Here is an 18,290-nt window from a genome sequence, read left to right as displayed (position 1 = left end):
TTGTTTATTAAATGTATTTCTCATGTTCAATTTTTAAGTGGAATAAAAAAGGTGGATAATGCAGTTGTGATTAGAGGTTGAAGATCAAACTGTTTACATTTTCTGATTATATTTAATTAATTTCTTTGTTTCTCCATTTTCTAACAAGACTGATTTAACTAAAACTACACTTCATTAGGACTGCTGTTTAATGCAAAATACAAGTTAAAACAATTATCCCCAAGACTGAGGTTTAAGGGGAGAGTTTTGCTTTTTTATGAATGGGGATTTTCAGACAATAGTGGCACGGTAACTATGCTGGGTTAATTACCTGTTGCTGTAGGAAATATTTGAGCTTTCGTTTGAATAATTTGTACGATATGCAATAGCCATTCGTCCGCTATTAGGGAGGGAAACGCTCTGGAAGACGATCTGTTCTGGTAGACCGCCTGGCCTCTGTATGACTTTGTATGTTTTGAGTCATTTTTTGGAGGCATTATATTGGGACTACTTTCAACATCTTTCTCTTTCTTTTCTCAATCTTACCTACCTCAGCTTTAATTTTTAGACTTATCAGATGATCAAAAACGACTTGGAAATTGAAACCATTCGCTAACAAAGACAACTAGACATGGATATATTTACAAACCAAAAATCTTTTTTATTTTTCTTCCTTTTCAGCTGAAAATTGCAACAAATTCGTTGTGACAAAGACTTAAACAGTGACCAGGCACACAAGGCCTAAAATCAATATTCTTTTAAAAAAGCAGCCTGTTTTCTGCAAGCTGGGTGACTCGCTGGTTCCGCAGCGTATGACCTCCACAACATGTCTTATTAAATGTCCCTGGGTATGGCATCAGAAGGAGGGACAGATGGAACAGGACAGAAGATGTGAGTGGAGAACAGTGAGACTGGCTGCACACAGGCAACCTACTCCTTTAAACAGTGGCTGAAACATGGACCTGTTCACAACTTGGCATGACATGAGCGACACAAGCAACGAGGAAGAGCGAAGAAGAAGGGGATGGAGAACATGAGAAAAATGTTTTACAAAAAAATATCAATTTCCTTTTTTGCCCAATACGGTATCTGCATAGCACTTGACAAATCCTAAGTTGGTCGACGCTGGCGCTCCTAGGGTGTTTAGAACAACGTTAGAGAGATTCCTTCGGCTAACATTGTGTGCGGTTTCTCCGTTAAAATAATTGCCTCCTCAAAATAACTTCCTGCCTTCTACTCCATTTAAGACTTCTGGACTTGTAGCGGTCAAGTTTGCACTTATTTATAACTCCAAATCGACTGCGATCCGTCATTTCCTCCCGTACATTTTAGATTCTAATCATCGTCGAAAAGCGATTTTCTTCTCCTTCCGCAGACAAGAAGTAAGCAAAGAAGCAAACACCTTAACTTTGAAGTGGCCACATACACACACACACACACACACAGCCGTCAGTGGCAGAAACCTGAGTAGGGGCAACAAACCACTCCTTACCCCACCCCAACACCCATTTGTTGTTTGTTTTCTTTCAATCATCTCCCAGACGATTGCCCTGCCCCCAGTTGTGATTACCGCCGAACAGACCCCCCCCTCCTCCCCCGGCGGCGGGCTCCTGGGGGGCCGCCCTCCTCGGGGGCGGGGCTCCGAAGCCAGACACCCCGCCTCTTCTTGCCGGCAAGAGGCGCTTTCTGAGAGAGGGGAAGACAACGGAGAAATCATGAGAGGAACGGCAGAGAGAATTATATTTTTTGGTTTGATTGAGTTTTTCTATCATAAAGTCATTATCATCATTAATATTATAAGCGGTCTATTCTCCCTATGTGTAGATATTTTTCTATTGGATATTTTTCTATTGGTTAAGTGATTGATACAAAAAGCAAATTTTTCCTACATGTTGCGCAGCATGGCAACAACCCTAAAACTAGATTAGTCTAGTCACACCACACAGTTTGCATCCCTGCAATACTGTAACACCGGATGACATTGTTTTTGAATGACATGGATTCATGAGTGCCCGCCCACATACATAACAACAACAACAACAACAACAAACATTGGCTTACAGAAACTCTGGCGTGGAAAGGAAGGCGCGTCCCCCCAGGTCCATGGGGTACTTGAACATGAGGAAGAAGTAGAGGTGGCCCACCAGGTTCCCTATCAACTCATTCACCATCCTAGAGAGACAACATGGCCCATGAGTGATTCAACATCACAAAGGAAGATAGAACTCACTACGGCAGAATTTAAGGTACATAACGCCATTTCACTTTTATTAAACGATAAAATTGCGGCAATTTCATTTATTATCCCCTATTCCTCTCTTATCCCTATTGAAACATCCTAGACATGAATCGATTTCTGTAAGTATTGTCTGGTCAATAGCAGATTCCATAGGAGAAACTGTGATGCAAGATTGCCATAACTCAAAAGGTTGGATGCACAATTATCAGAATCCAAAAAGTGTACCGACACTTTTGGAGTCTGATAAACGTCACTACCCCAAACACCAGCTCCCAACCATATACGGTTAGCCAACGCTGCCTCGAAAACACAATTTATCTGACAACAGCAACCCCCAATGGGTATGGCCCACTCGCCCATGTTGGTGCTTGAGAAGGCACTGTGGAAGCACCCATTATAGACTTTGACATTTTCAGTCTTTCATGGACAAATTACACTGACCAGCATACCGCTATTTACATGCAATATTAACTTAAAGGGTTATCAATATTTAGAGAAGGGTAAAGAATATCTTACGAGCCCTGGATGACCCAGTTGAAGCCCAGGATGACCCACGGTAAATAAGAAGCCTTTGGGAGAAACAAATAAAAGCATGTAATAAAAATGAAAAACGATGGGGAATAACGTTTCAAAGAAGGTACTACTGCATAGTTCATAAACAAATTGGTTTACTTAAAAAATGTTTGAGACATAACACAAACCAAGTGAACCCTGGAGGGTGGCAGTACCTTAAATCGCGTTCCAAACCAGAAGGAGACTACCGTTTCTCTGTTTAGTTGGGCCCAGACATACAGCACCGACATGATCATTGGGATCATTAGCAACTACAAAGAAAAGGAGACAGAATATTGTTGCTTAAAAAAAATGTAGTGGTGATAAATGCACCAACTGCAGAGCAGGGGCCAAGCCATCCATGAATTAATCCTTTGGAATAAATCATTTTTTACAGTAGAAGCAGCAGACAGAAAACCTTTAGGGCTGTTCAATACAGTTATGACCATGCAGCAAATGAAATGAAAGGAGGAGTTTTACCTGCATGTCCATAAGGAGCCCAGTTATCTACAAGCGTGTTGTTAAGGTAGACAACATTTTAAGCATAAAAATAAAAATTGTGAAATCATCACGGAGGATCGGAATATTGGTGCTTTAACACCATGGAGGATCCGTTCTCCCAAAAAGCCTTGTTTGGGTAGATGTTTATAGTTTCACAAGCGGTCTGTGAACCCGGTTCCTCACTTTTAACAATGTGACAAAAGGGATCCATTTGTTAGGATAGCAAACAATGCTGTTGTAATGGTGTATTACATTATAGTGTGTGTTATTGATCGCTAAAGGGAGAGACACCTGAGGGACATTCCTAAACGGCAATGGGGATAGGAAGAGTTAAAGAGCATTTCAATAGGTAGCACATAGTGCAGGTGCACTGCATGTGATATTTTAAATGTTTATCGTTATTTTAAAAAGGATACAACGATGCAAAGCCAGTTGAAGAGGAGCATGAAGAGATAATCCGCTGGTCTGCCATCAAATGTTCCTAAAAAAAACCCAGAAAAAGCAGGTTAGCACCACACAAGTATAATTAGAAATGAATTCAAAAAGGAATGCTTTAAGGCCTACCTGTTTCTAGCCTGCTCGAGTACTGATAGAGAAAGTAGAGATTGACCGGATACAAAAGCCCAGATCCTGGAGTCACTGGGAAATATAGAGTTGCCGTAAGAGGCCTCCAAATCTGTGGGGTGAGATGCATTATTATGAGATAAACCAAAACAGTAATGCATTATCAATATTGTAGATCATATCTCTTTTAACTTAATGGAAATTACATCTTTGAATGTCCTTTTTTCACAGTCGAGCCGGATATTGTACCAAAAACCTTCTGATTCAAACGTTGATGAAATGATATTGAACATAACGTGTGATTGTCAATAAATAGTATATGCTGCAGATGAAAAATTATAAAAAGGACAGGTGTCCTAAATGTCAAGCTACAAAGTTTGTTTAGGATTTATATAAAGATGAAGTGTGTGATGACAAACATCTTCGTGGAAACAAATGGATACCTAAATATAATATTGACTGTGACCATGGATGATATCTTAACTGGAGACTCCGGAAGTTTTACCCATGCTGGGTCGCCGTGCTCATCGCTGATTGGCTGTTTATCTCCCAAGGCCTGTGAGCCTTGCTAGGATAGCCTCTAGCCTAGTATTCCTCAAATAGCTACCGTTAGAAAAAGAACAATCACAAAAACACAGGACTTGAGCACCAAAACTTACTTGAAAATTACCGAAGAATTTAGCCGGCCACAGGATCAGGTTCATAGGATCAATAAATCCCAGTCTACTGACCAAGGGAACAGCAATCGAACCAGCGAACCAATACTTGGTTAGAAGGGGGATGCTTTTGAACCAGTCCCCGATGTCCGACATATTTCCATATGATCAGAGCCAAGAAGCTCTACAACGGACGTTTAAACAAAATATATACTGAATTATAAAAGGAGATAATCCTTGTTTCGAAACAGGGTTATATCACGTCAAGTGCTGCTCGGTCGCTAAGTTTACATGACGTGGCTAATCACAAGGCTACCTTGTTGTCGTCCGCGTCACGTTGCTAAACGAAACACCACCTACTTCCGGTTGCGTCTTAAACAATAAAAGTGGCTATAGTGTTACAGTGGATTGCGACCCTATTAGATATTTACTTTTACAAGGAATTTTCGACCTGATGATAAGTTTTCTTAGAAATACATAGCACAAATGGGAAATGTAATATCTGTGTCTTTGCTTTTAATACAAGTGTAAGAAATTGCTCACGAATTGAATATCTAAACACATTACACACCTGCTTTAAAAAATGTGCTCTTCTAAAAGGCGTTTAGTTTGAAGAAATTGTAACTCATCATTTTGTTGTAATTTGAATGGTTCTTTCTGGTCATGTGAGTTACTATGTTTCATGCATACACATGGTACAGACGCAGCTCCATGTTTGAGCTCCACGGTGACAACCAGTTGTAATCATTCTCTCAATGTCTTCATACACACTGGTCAACATTAATATGGTTTCATTTAAACAAAGTAAAATAAATAAACATTTTAATTTGAAGCCCGACCAAAACCATATTACTGTGAACATCATCTCCCATAATGCATGTCTTTGTTGATCAACATGACGTACTCTAAATGCGACAACATAACCGCCTTAAAATCAATCCAAAAATAATAACTAGCTAGCTCTAAAAAAGTTGACAAGGAAAGGGAGTTGTACAACATTTACAACTGGCCTTATTTTAACTTCTGCTGTGAAACTATGTTTAAAACTTAGTTTCTCCACCGTCCAGGTGGAAAGATACAACTTGGCTTGTTAAATTTCGCGCTTGTAACTCCGCCACTGGATAGGCTGGGGATTAAGAGTCCTATCAAATAGGCCTCACTGATTCAGACGGGTTTATCACCTCTAAAAGTGGATAGAGTCTTCTGTACCATCGCAGTTGATCAACATGCAGGTGACTGACATCGGAAACAAAGAGGAAGGGAAAATATGGCATCGAAAACCTGCACCGAACAAGTGGTAAGGTTAGGTTTCAAATGTCTGTTTAATGGGGCTACTGTTGAGGCATAGTGTTGTTATCGTTTATAAGCACAGTGTTTGATTCCACCTTGTACAATTAAAATGTGATATGTATCATTCAATGTACTTCCAAATATGTTTAAAGGATTCATACGCTGTTGGTAGAGACGCCTCAACTGTTCGCAACTTCATCCAGATTATAAAGGCGCCCTGGTTTGCTTGTTAATGTACCACTGCCAAATATGTTATTATTGGCTATTATGGGGAAAGAAAAGTAATGCTTATGAATTCAATACAACAGATTGGTTCAATTAGTATAGGCTTCTGTGTTAGGTGTCAGGAGTATTTAACTATATACATATATATTACACTTGATTACCATGATGTTTTCACATCCTGTGCCTGTTCTTTGTCATTCTTAGCCTATTCATAACAGTAGTCCGCAGTGGCAAACAGGGCAAGGCCGTGCGCTTCCACCATGTGACTTTTGACACCACCGGGGAGTCGTTCCTTGCTGGGGATCACCATGGCAACATCTATGTCTTTGACATCAGTAGAAACAGGTGAGCTGTGGCAGTACATGTATCCCATCCATAAAACCCTCAAATGTGAATTTGCTTGGGTCAGATCCTTGGGCTTGATCCTTCAAAGATTTGGGAAGAGTCAAGGGTTGTTTGTATTTCATCCCACATTCCTTTTCCAGGTTCCGTCTGGTCCAGAAGACGGGTCTAGCCTGCACCGCCCTGGCTTTCAGCCTCCGCAGAACCACAGAGTTTCTGGTGGCCCTAGCTGATTACTCCATCAAATGCTTTGACAAAGGTATGCTCCTGTCACAGATTAGCTTGTAGCAGACAAGGATGATGATAAATTATGTCTGGGGATGTCTTTGTTTTTAGTTCTAATGTCAAGTGTCATCCTCTATTGGAGAGCAGTTAAGGCCAACCATAAAAGTGAATCGCAATTCCTGTATTTGACCAGAGATGGCGCTGTCGCTGCAGGTTTAAATTAGTGCCCACTGGAATGTAGAACCACACTCTGCTGCAAAGACAGTGCAACTGAAGGTCCTTTCACTACAAGTCTGCCAGTTCTGTTCCATAATCTCACTAAGAAAATGTTTTACATCTCCTACCACCAGACACCAAGCAGCTCGTCAGTTGGATGCGCGGCCACGAGGGAGCGGTCTCTTCTATTTCTGTCCACGGTTCCGGCCGCTACGCAATCACCACGTCATCGGACACGGCCCAGCTGTGGGACCTCGACACCTTCCAGCGCAAGAGGAAGCTCAACATCAGACAGTCTGTGGGCATCCAGAAGGTACGGGAATCAGCTGAATCGATCCTATGATGGCCTTTTTAATACATTCATCAAATTCATCAAAATACAGAATTATGGTTTCACTGAGAAGTTTTTTGGGGGGTTTCAGGTGTTTTTCCTGCCGCTGGGCAACACCATCCTCAGCTGTTTCAGTGATGACTCCATCTTTGCGTGGGAGAGCGAGGCGCTCTCCTGTAAGTACCAGCTCCCCGTCCCTGAGCAGGGGCCGCGGGTCCACTACAAGGCCTTCGCTGTCACGCGGTGAGCACTTCTGATCGTCTAACATCTCAGCAAAAAAACCCTCTAGGCTGCTAGGATTAACTAGCTCTGATCGCTGCCATGCTGTGATGAACATTATTGTAGTCTAAATCGAATGATTTGATATCTTTGATGTTATTTTATTTGAGCTCCACGATGCGACTTTTCTCTGCGTGTTTTTGCTTTGGATTTCTGTAAATGACTTACTGGCTATAGAGACGAATCAATCCAACCACGACCTCAACGACTCAGGGAATCTAGAGCTATCTCATTCAATTTGGTCAGTCTAAGAAAATACATAAATAAAGAGAGGAAAAATAATTAATGATCATCCATACCTCATCAGGATTTCATTGTATTTGAATTGGGCACCATAATATTCAGCAGAGTCAAAAGTGTGTGTGTATGTGCTCAACATGTCCAGCGACGGTAAGAATCTGGCCGCAGGCGGGAGGTCCAACCTGCTCCATCTGTGGTGCCTGGACAGCAGGCAGTTGGTTAGAGTGCTGCAGATGCCAGCTGTGGTCCGAACGGTCCGACAACTGCACTTCTTGCCAGACAGCTTTGACGGTGGTGCCAGCCAGGTACACACACACACACACCTCATATAGAGTCTGTGTAGTGACATAAAACAAAGTAGAAAAAGCTCAGTGTCTTCTTCTGGCAGAGTCTGAGTGTTATGTTTCCCTCTGGACAGACCCTGGGCGTGCTCAGTCAGGACGGAGTGATGCGCTTCGTCAACATCAACACCTGTAAGCTGCTCTTTCACCTGGGCTCCAACGACCAGGCCATCACCACGGTAACCGTCAGCCCCAGCGGACGCCATGTTGCTGCTGTCATGGACGACGGCAGCATCAACGTCTACAGCGTCCACAGTTTGAGCCAGGACCTCAACAAGGTGTGTGTGTGTGTGTGTGTGTGTGTGTGTGTGTGTGTGTGTGTGTGTGTGTGTGTGTGTGTGTGTGTGTGTGTGTGTGTGTGTGTGTGTGGCTGGCATGCGTGTATGACGACGGTCATTATCAATATTTGTGAATTGTTGAGCTGTTCTATACCAACTTCCACTGCTATATAATAATCTTGCAGTTTTTAAAGAAAATGTTCAATGTTTCAAGCTCTAGGAATATATACCGTTCTGGTACGTTGAAGCTATGTTACTAATGACTACACTGTCCCTAAATTAAATCCAATTGGATACACTTATCACAAAATATCATCAATCAAATAAAATTATCATCTGTCAATCAACAATATTTTTCCTTTTCAATGCAAGCCCCCTCCCCTCCGGGCGACGGTGGTCTCATGCTGTGAGGAGGGGGACTCAACCTCCCACCTCACGGTCAAGGTGAGGTCAGAGGTCAAACGGAGGCCGGTCCAAACCTCCGGCAGGAGGCCTCGGGCCAAGGCCCACAGACCACCTGCTGTCGACTCTCTGACGGACGACAAAGAGGTGGGACACACACTAACACACACACCAACAGCCAGACACAGATTGATCTAACCTGGTGCTGTCCTTCACCTCCTCCTTCGAATGGGTTAACACACATTTCTTCCTACCACTCAAAGTACACATGTAGTACAAAGTGTGGCCTCATTTTTTAAGTGACAGTAAGTGTGGGACTTAACACAATCTTTGTTCTTTCTGTGGTTAGAACGAGCTGCCGGCTGGCCTGAATAAGAAGAGGCTGGTGGCTCTGCTCCAGGCCTTCGGTGAATACCCCGCTAAATACAGGTGCAACTCCATTTGTTTGACCTCCTTTATGCATACCTACCATTGGTCGCTTTGCCCAAACCTTTGCTTTGCTTGTTTATTATACTCTGACATTCTTACAATTTCTGCACAAATTGCCAGCCAAACCATCCCTGAAAGGAGGGATCCCTCTTTTGTGTTAAACAGTTGACACGCATCCCATGGAGATGCTATATCTAACAAGCAGACGGTCATGCCCTCCGTTCTGGTGTGTTCCCAGGATGTTTGTGTGGCGCTCTCTGCTGTGTCTCCCAGAGAACCATGCGGCCTACAGCAGTCTGACCGACAAAGGGCTCCACAGTGCCTTCCTCAGCCTGCACAACAAGTACCCCATCAAGAGCCACAAGCTGCAGAGAGGACTGCAGAGGTGAACACCCTAGGACTGTGTGGTGGCAAACAGCAATACAAGCTCCACAATCCGCAATGCATAGCAATCTTATTTGTGAAAAGCAGCCTTTTGCGATTTTACTATTGAGTTGAGTATATTGTTAAAAATATGATTAAAACTAGATGATACTTCACTTCAACAAGATGCAGTTGCTCTCATGAAATAATAAACATTATTAATCACATCATCAGAAGAACATGCCAGGTTTAATCATTCATGAAGTAGATTCAAGGGTCTTCCTTTTGGTTATCTGCATCATCAGTGGATCTATGGTTTTGGCGGTGAAGGATTTGGTTTCTTCTCTCTCACTCACTCACTCACTCACTCACTCACTCACTCCACTCATGCTTGTTCTCTCTCTCTCTCACTCATGCTTGTTCTCTCTCTCACTCATGCTTGTTCTCTCTCTCTCACTCATGCTTGTTCTTTCTCTTTTGTGCGCTCTACAGGGTATTGTCAGCTCTGGCCCACTGGGCCGCCATCTTTGGAGAGACGGAGTATCTTCCCCTGGTGGCTTTCCCTTTCGTCAAGCTGTTCCAGAACAACCCGCTCCTCTGTTTCGAGGTGGTGGCCACCGTGATAGGTACGTGTTATCACGTCTATATCGGGTACAAAGAGTCGGCTTAGCTCAGGAGGTAGAGCAGTTGTCTTGTAACTGGAAGGTTGCTAGTTCGATCCATCCAGCTCCTCCTTGCTGAGTCTTGATGTGTCCCTGAGCAACACACTTAACCCTAACTGCTCCTGACGAGCTGGCTGTCGCCTTGCATGGTTGACTCTGCCTTCGGTGTGTCAATGTGTGTATTAACCGATGTAAGTCGCTTTGGATTAAAGCATCTGCTAAATGCCCTAATTGTAATTGTATATCATGTCGAGTTTCCACAATGGAGGAGTAGTGGGTAGACGGGTGAAGAGATGGGTGTTACAGGGGCTGTGGGTTGGTTGTGTGTGCAGTGAACTGGTGCCAGCACTGGTTTGAGTACTTCCCCAACCCTCCCCTGAACGTGTTGAGCATGGCGGAGAACGTGCTGGCCCACCACGACCCTGAGCTGCTGCAGCACCTGGTGGACCGGGGCATCACCTCCCAGGTACCGCCCCCCAGCACTAACCCTAACCCCCTCCTGCACGATCATGTTGCTATGACTACAAGTGCGGGCGCAGTGTGGGCATATGTTATGAGCATTTTTTAGCGGCGAGTTTTATGCTCATTTATTTTTAAGATTTTTTTGTCTTTATAAATTATTATACTGTACTTTCTGCCATGACACCTGGAGTGTGTGTGTGTGCGTGTCTGTGTGTGTGTGTGTGTGTGTGTGTGTGCGCGCGCCCTAGCTCTACATATGGCCCCTGCTGGAGACGCTGTTCTCGGAGGTGCTGACGCGTGACGAGTGGCTCCGCCTCTTCGACAACGTCTTCTCCAACCACCCGGGCTTCCTGCTCATGGCCTGTGTGGCCTACGTCACCTGCTGCCGCGCACCCCTCCTCCTCTGCACCCAGAAACAAGACTTTGAGGTACACGCACGCACGCGCACACACAGAGACACACACACGCACACACACTCACAGAGACGCGCACACACACACACACACTCACAGAGACGCACACACAGACACACACTCACAGAGACGCACACACACGCACACGCACACATACACTCACAGAGACACACACACGCACACACACTCACAGAGACGCACACACACACACGCACACACTCACAGAGACACGCACACACTCAGAGACACACATACACACTCACAGAGACACACACACACTAACAGAGATGCACACACACTCACAGAGACACGCACACACACTCACAGAGACACGCACACATACTTACAGAGACACACACGCACATCCTCACAGAGACACACGCACATACTCACAGAGACACACACACACCGACACGCAGTCACAGAGACACACACGCACACATACTCAGAGAGACGCGCACATACTCACAGAGACACACACGCGCACATACTCACAGAGACACACACGCGCACATACTCACAGAGACACACACACACACGGTCACCTCAACTGGCGGAAAGAAGAGTTGGCAGATGCTGTTCTTCCCCCCCCACCCCCAAAACAAACTTTGATAGCAAAAATAAAGCCACTCCCTAGTTTATTATAGATAACAAAGTTCAGCCACCCTGCGGTTGCTCTTCTTTATCAATCTGCTGTTTGTTGTGGGAGCTGGATCAAGTCTGAAATGGCCGGTAGTAGCTTGCATATCGTGGTTCCTAACGCATACGCCATGGTTGTCTGTCTGTCTGTCTGTCTGTGTCTGTCTGTCTGTCTGTCTGTCTGTCTGTCTGTCTGTCTGTCTGTCTGTCTGTCTGTCTGTCTGTCTGTCTGTCTGTCTGTCTCCCCCCCCGGTGCCCCCGTCCCCTCGGCTCAGTATTTCTTCCACCACCGTAACAACCTGGACATGGGCTCCCTGGTCCAGGAGGCGTACCGCCTGATGGCCAGCACCCCAGCCCCCATCCACCCCCGCGCCCTGCTGGCCGCCTTCAGCCCCCTAACCCGGGGCCAGTACCCCGTGTTCAACCACTACCCGGAGGTCGTGGTGCAGTACCACAGCCGGGAGCGGGAGCACATCCGGCAGCAGGAGCTGGAGCACCTGCAGGAGAGGTACCCTCGGGGGGCCAGTGGCTCCCAGGGCTTTAGTCTGTCCGGTCCCTGCTACAAAGAGCAGCGCGTGACCCTCTTTATCGCTACTGTCGTCCGTCCGCGCTGCTCTGACGCCCACCTTTCCGTCCGTCTGGGATTGGTAGTGCTCAAAGGGCTTATCTTTTCGTGTGTGCGTGTCCAAACAGACAGGCTGTGTCGGAGCTGCGTGCCGAATGTGTCCGCCGGCAGGCGTCCGAGGAGGCCTACTACGCACAAGAGGTACACCTCTTCTAAGCTCCTGCCCTCTTGCACAGCCCCACGGGTCGGCGGACAGAATCTGGTGCATTCTTGTTATTAACATTTAGACATCAAGTCAAGTCATGAAAGCACTTTCTAAGGTCCACGGCAGCTTCTTAATGTCTTTCCTCATGGGATGAACTGTACACTGTTCTATTGAAAAGGAATAAAGAAGAAAATGAGGTGAAATAATAATCGTTTCAACAGGAGCTCTTGAGGCAGGCAGAAGAACAGCGCAGAAACATCCTGGCCCAGGAGGAGGAAAAACTAACGCAACAGAGGACAAGGTCACACACACACACACACACACACACACACACACACACACACACACACACACACACACACACACACACACACACACACACACACACACACACACACACACACACACACACACACACACACGGGGTCTTCATGGACCCAGTGGTGGCTGGTGAACTGTGAACTCCTGGCAGGCTGGGGGCGATGAAGAGGGAGATGAAGCTGAAGGAGCTGCGTCTGACGGACGCGTCCCGGAGGAGGTTCCTCACCCACCAGCAGGAGCTCAGGGCCTCACACCTCCACAAACTGGACCGGGACATCAGCAGGAAGGTACACACACACACACAGGCACATCTGAGTCCGTTTTCACCGCAGGCTTCCTGTCACTGTACAGTTTTTATTAGCATTTCTGAAATCGACCATATATTATGTGGTAAAGGTATGCATACAAGAGAATAGTCTTGATATTTAAAGAAACTGCACTTAAAGACAGTGAAGACGGTGACATAGAGCTGCTCCTGCGAGGGTGCAGAGTACAGGCCCCTTCAGGTCGGCAGAAGGACATCAGAAGATGGAGACAGAAAGGAGGGCGTGGCTGCCCCGCTTGGTAGATCCTCTCTCTAGAGAGGGTCGAGCCGGATGACTTCGGCAGGCTCTGAGATGTCTCTATGACTAACGCGTAGTCCCCCGTCCCCCGGACCTTTGGCCCGCTGGACACAATAGGGCTGCGGCCCCCGCTTCCGGCTGAGTACCTGAGTACCCTTAAGCCCACGGCGCTTCCTGTCCCCCCAGATGGACCTCCGGGAGCAGGAGACGGCGGCGGCGGTGCAGGACCTGGAGGTCCGCCAGATAGAGCTGGAGACCCAGAGGAAGCTCCTGGAACAGGTGAGCTGGGGCCCCACCAGCAGCACGTCATCCTCCCCCCCCGGGGGGAGGCTGCAGGCCACGGAGATACCGCACGGCCCCGCGGCCTGACCGCCCTCTGTTTGGGTGGGGTGTGAACCCTACGGCGCCCCATGTCGGTGGTCCTCTGGTGTCTGCAGGAGCTCCTGAAGGAGCAGGTGAGAGTGGGACGACAGGTGGAGGAGGAGGTGGAGGTGAGGATGAGGAGGGCCGAGAGAGACGAAGGGGATCACAGGGACCTGCTCCAGGACGCCGAGACCAACCTGCAGGTCAGGAGTGACACACACACACACACACTCTCGCACGAGCGCGCACCCGCTCGATCAAGAGTCTTTGTGTATAAACACATGACTCATTCGCAGTAAGCTGCGTAGCACTATAACTTAATTTGTAGCTATCGTGATTGAATGATTCAATCATCTGCTGAGATCAAATGTAACAATAAAACGGTTTCCTAAACACGCTGTGCTGCAGGCCCTGGAGGAGTCGCTGGCAGAGGCGTGCCAGCTGGGCGTGGACAGGGACTGGGAGCGGAAGGTGGGCCAGAGACTGGAGGGTCTGGCCGTGGACGAAGAGAGGAAGAGAGAGCGGCTGGCAGGGGTCCACACAGAGACCCTCTACCAGCAGGAGCGCCTGCTCAACACCGTCCGAGACATGCACGGCTGGAAGGTAAGGGAGAGGGTTTGTAACCAGCAATTCCAAAAACCCAAATCCCAGCAAAGCATGTGGCGTGTCAACCCCCTGTTCTACTGCGCTGCTTTCTAGTGGGACGAAGTGATGAGTGCCAGAGCACAGCTACAGGAAGAACCACAGCCCTCGACCTCTGCAAATACAGGTTATTCTCTCTCTCTCTCACTCTCTCACTCTCTCACTCACACACACACACACACACACACACACACACACACACACACACACACACACACACACACACACACACACACACACCTACCTACCTTTCCCAGCTACCTACCTACCTAACTACCTACCTACCTTGCCCTGTCCTGTCCTGTCCTTCTCACAACACACAGACACAACATGCAAAAAAGCACAATAACGTCTTCACCTGCTCAGGAAACTCAGAACATTTCAGGTCAGCAAGGACATTTTGACTTTGGTTTACCGCTCCCCCATTGAATCAGTTCTCAACTTCAATATCTCTTCCTGGTACAACCAACTCACCATCAAACACAAAACAAAATTCGCACGCATAGTGAAGCAGGCTGCTAAAATAACTGCCTCCCCCCAACCCCCCCTATCTGAGCTGTACAGCCGTGCAGTGATCAGGAAAGCCGACCTGAGCACAGAGGACCCCTCTCACTAGGGCTGAACGATTAATCAAATTCAAATGGAAATCGCGATGTAATAGAACGCGGTATGCAAATCGCAAAGGCTGGGATTTTAAAAAAAAAATAAATAAATAAATAAAGGTGATTTGATACCGTTACTGACTGGAAATCAGTACGATTCATTTATTTTTATTTTACAATTCAATAGTTAAATAAAGAAGTTTATAATAACTTAATCTCAACACATCGGCCTGGCCTAAAGGAAAGAGCAGTTTCAATGCTGACTGCTTCCAATGTTGTGTTAGTCATACTAAAGAATGTTTTTTTTTTTTTTAGTGAATAATACACAACATAAGGAACTTAATAAATTATAAAAATCACACATTAAATTGCAATCGCAATATTGGTCAAAGTAATCGCAATTAGATTATTTCCCCAAATCGTTCAGCCCTACCTCTCACCCCCTCCATCACTCCTTCCAGCTGCTACCATCAGTCAGGCGCTTCAATGTACCGCTGGCCCGGAAAAACACCTACAAGAAATCCTTCATCCCCTCTGCCATAGCCCTACTGAACAGCACAGAATGAACACCCCAGTCAGCTGAAACCTCAACACCCATGTCTTGTCTTGTCTTTCACATATGTGTGAATGTTTATTTGTGACTGAAGCCATGTCAAAGAAAATGTTCTGTCACCCTTGTGTAACAGACAATAAAGTATTATCTTATCCTCATATTGTGCCATTAAAGTATTAACTGGAGAGTTGCTCTTGCGTTGACGCAGACCCTGAGCGGCAGGTGATACCGAGGTCCCCCTGCCCCACCAGAGGCCTTCCCCTGAGACCCAGTGCCGGGGCGTCCGTCCCTCAACCACAAGCTACCGCTACCGCTAGCCTGAGGCCGGCGGGGGGCGGCGGCCTGTGTCTCAACAGCCCATCCCCTCCTGGTAGCACGTCCACCAACTGTAAGTTGCATTTCTCCGCAAATAATTAACTTATTAACCTATCGACGACGGCATCGTGTGTAGAGTAACCTATTACATTAGAGCTGGGCGATGTTCCCAAAAAACGTAGGCAGGCGGCCTGAGTCACCTGGCTCCTGATTGAGCCGGTTCAATCTGGTTGCGGTTGTATTTTTTACATGCTCTGAATTGTTCTTGCAGTTTTTAGAGTTAGCTCTGATATTTTTGTGTAGTTTTAGGACAGCTCTGGTGTTGATTGTAGTTTTTAGAGTAGCTCTGGTTGTAATTGTAGTTTTGAGCTATACTTGTTCTTGTAGTTTTTATAGTGAGCTCATTGTTCTTAAAGTTTAGGCGGTTAGCTCTGATTTTTTTTCATGTAGTTTCAACAGTTGGTGCTGATAGTTTGAACTGTTGGTTCTGGTAGTTTTAACTGTTGGTTCTGGTTGTTTTAACAGTAGCTTCTGATTTGCTCTTGTAGTTTTAACAGTTGGTTCTGGTAGTTTTAACAGTTGGTTCTGGTAGTTTTAACAGTAGCTTCTGATTTGCTCTTGTAGTTTTAACAGTTTGTTCTGGTAGTTTTAACAGTTGGTTCTGGTAGTTTTAACAGTAGCTTCTGATTTGCTCTTGTAGTTTTAACAGTTGGTTCTGGTAGCTTTAACAGTTGGTTCTGGTAGTTTTAACAGTAGCTTCTGATTTGCTCTTGTAGTTTTAACAGTTGGTTCTGGTAGTTTTAACAGTTGTTTCTGGTTTGTTCTGGTAGTTTCTCTGGACCGCGGCCGGGCCCATCTAGACAGCGGCGAGCGGCAGTTGATGAGGGACGTCCGGGAATTGAGGCGAAAGCTCGCCAGCGCTAAGGCCCGGGGAGGAAGAGGAGCAGCCAGCGACTCTGCTGCTTCCTCACAAGCAGCCTGGTCACCAACGCCTGCCCCACAGTGACGTTCTGCCTCACCTTAACCTTGTCAACGTTGGAAGGAAAACTACAAGGTGCTTGTGGATGATAGAGTCCATGCCTCGTATAGGAGTTCAGCCTCAGGGCTCTGTGCTAGGCAGGCAGGTAGGACGTTATGGCATGGGGGTCTTATCTGCGTCTTGACAATCAAGAAGCTTTCGGAGACATGGGAACTTGAATGACTTTAAAATGCTATTTTAACATCCCGTGGTTTCAGTGATTTCTGTAAATATTTGTTTTAACATTTTTTTCGTCATTTAGATTTAATGTATTATGTGTTGTGCTGTGAGGGCAATTTGACACTTTGATTAAAAATAATGGATTATTTTTATTCTTGGAATTAATATTTTTTAATGTGTGTGTATGTCCCAATGATTTCATTGATGCACGAAAAAATTGAATGTGTCAACTCCCCCCTTTTATGATGACCATATTCTGAAATTGATCTAATTTGATTTGTTTCAACTGCAATAGATACAAGAAAAAAGGGTTACGGTTAGAACAATTTTTTTTTAACATAGCATAAGTTTCATCTGATCTTTCAATTTATTTCAGTTAGTGGGCCGCAAGACCTTAAAAGACGTTGGGTGTGTAACTAGTTAAGTGGACAATGACTGCGGGTTATGGTATGAGCGCATTTTTTAACTGTGACTGTCCTTAGGGTGTAAGGGCCCGTGATTAATCTGATCATATGTCGACTTGGGGAGCAGGAGCGCGTGATTAATGTGGTCATACGTCTAACCTGTCGGAGCCAGTTGATCGGCTATTCAGTGTCTGTCCGTTCCGATGGGTGGTGAGTTGAGCTGCAGGCTGTCCCTGCTCCAATGCACTGATCTCCACACGGCTACGTGCGCTCTTTCTCCAAGTCCGCCTGCAGGATGGGCAGGGACGCACCTTCAATGGGAAATGTATTTTCCATTTCCTTCCAGTTCGTTAAACTCATTTATTTAACCTAACCTTACAGACACACCAAACCAAAAACAGCTTTTGTTTGGGTAGGATAATACATGTTCCGAAAAATTACTGGTTTGTGCAAAACTAGTTCTTTGCAAACATTCACCATACAAATATTTTCATGTTTTGCATTTTCTTTCTTTCACTCTTCTAGTTATCTTACAACTAAGTAGGCTGACCTCTACACAACTCAACACGACCGAAACCATGAAAGTATTTTACCATAACGATTTTCCAACTGTGTCCCTAACTGCAAATTGTCTTTTTTTTATCCGTATCTCCCATCTGTCCATCCATCTTCCCCTAAGTAGCCTTCATATCTGCACAGGCCGACAGGTATAGGCAGGCAGGTAATACCTGACTTTTATGGCACCCTGCAGACCTCTGACTGACTGCACGCCAGTGGCTTTAAGGCACTCAGGGTTGAGCGCATGGAGAACACGCAGCAGTGAAAGGATACGCCTTAACGTGGTTGGGTGTTTTTTCCATCAATTTAAGTACAGAGATTGTGTGGTGAAGGGTAAAATTAAGTCGTTTCAACTATTTTGTTTTTGCCCATG

The 18,290-nt window shown here is 45.8% G+C and overlaps 2 protein-coding genes across 2 annotated transcripts; one reads left to right on the top strand and one right to left on the bottom strand.

Moving 5' to 3' along the window:
• Window positions 1–615: 615 nt before the first annotated feature.
• Window positions 616–4,814, bottom strand: derl1 (derlin 1). Its single transcript, XM_079738741.1, has 8 exons — window positions 4,495–4,814; window positions 3,836–3,947; window positions 3,688–3,752; window positions 3,251–3,277; window positions 2,947–3,042; window positions 2,735–2,787; window positions 2,041–2,151; window positions 616–1,665 (listed from the first exon to the last, which is right to left on the bottom strand). The coding sequence occupies exons 1-8, from the start codon at window positions 4,645–4,647 to the stop codon at window positions 1,506–1,508; spliced, it is 777 nt and encodes a 258-aa protein (XP_079594867.1). The 5' UTR covers window positions 4,648–4,814; the 3' UTR covers window positions 616–1,505.
• A 632-nt stretch (window positions 4,815–5,446) lies between these two features.
• Window positions 5,447–17,098, top strand: tbc1d31 (TBC1 domain family, member 31). Its single transcript, XM_079738675.1, has 23 exons — window positions 5,447–5,788; window positions 6,211–6,351; window positions 6,492–6,607; window positions 6,924–7,102; window positions 7,212–7,363; window positions 7,785–7,944; window positions 8,058–8,258; window positions 8,631–8,807; window positions 9,010–9,089; window positions 9,328–9,474; window positions 9,945–10,078; window positions 10,447–10,580; window positions 10,825–11,004; window positions 11,904–12,136; window positions 12,322–12,394; window positions 12,620–12,699; window positions 12,871–13,006; window positions 13,469–13,561; window positions 13,720–13,848; window positions 14,054–14,248; window positions 14,345–14,414; window positions 15,651–15,830; window positions 16,588–17,098. The coding sequence occupies exons 1-23, from the start codon at window positions 5,718–5,720 to the stop codon at window positions 16,761–16,763; spliced, it is 3,237 nt and encodes a 1,078-aa protein (XP_079594801.1). The 5' UTR covers window positions 5,447–5,717; the 3' UTR covers window positions 16,764–17,098.
• The last annotated feature ends 1,192 nt before the right edge of the window (window positions 17,099–18,290 follow it).

Source organism: Pollachius pollachius, assembly GCF_949987615.1.
Source record: "Pollachius pollachius genome assembly, chromosome: 1".
In the NCBI taxonomy this organism is placed as follows: domain Eukaryota; kingdom Metazoa; phylum Chordata; class Actinopteri; order Gadiformes; family Gadidae; genus Pollachius; species Pollachius pollachius.
The sequence above is the reverse complement of the archived record's forward strand: the minus strand, read 5'-3'. Positions and strand labels throughout refer to the sequence as shown.

Excerpts from the sequence above, each read along its gene's own strand:
- derl1 (XM_079738741.1), bottom strand. The coding sequence starts at position 4,647 with ATGTCGGACATCGGGGACTGGTTCAAAAGCATCCCCCTTCTAACCAAG. Across the intron at positions 3,043-3,250 it reads GGCTCCTTATGGACATGCAG|TTGCTAATGATCCCAATGAT; the intron begins GTAAAACTCCTC and ends TTTTCTTTGTAG. Across the intron at positions 1,666-2,040 it reads CTTTCCACGCCAGAGTTTCT|AAAGCGCCTCTTGCCGGCAA; the intron begins GTAAGCCAATGT and ends CCCCTCTCTCAG.
- tbc1d31 (XM_079738675.1), top strand. The coding sequence starts at position 5,718 with ATGCAGGTGACTGACATCGGAAACAAAGAGGAAGGGAAAATATGGCAT. Across the intron at positions 5,789-6,210 it reads AAACCTGCACCGAACAAGTG|CCTATTCATAACAGTAGTCC; the intron begins GTAAGGTTAGGT and ends TGTCATTCTTAG. Across the intron at positions 12,395-12,619 it reads AGGCCTACTACGCACAAGAG|GAGCTCTTGAGGCAGGCAGA; the intron begins GTACACCTCTTC and ends TCGTTTCAACAG.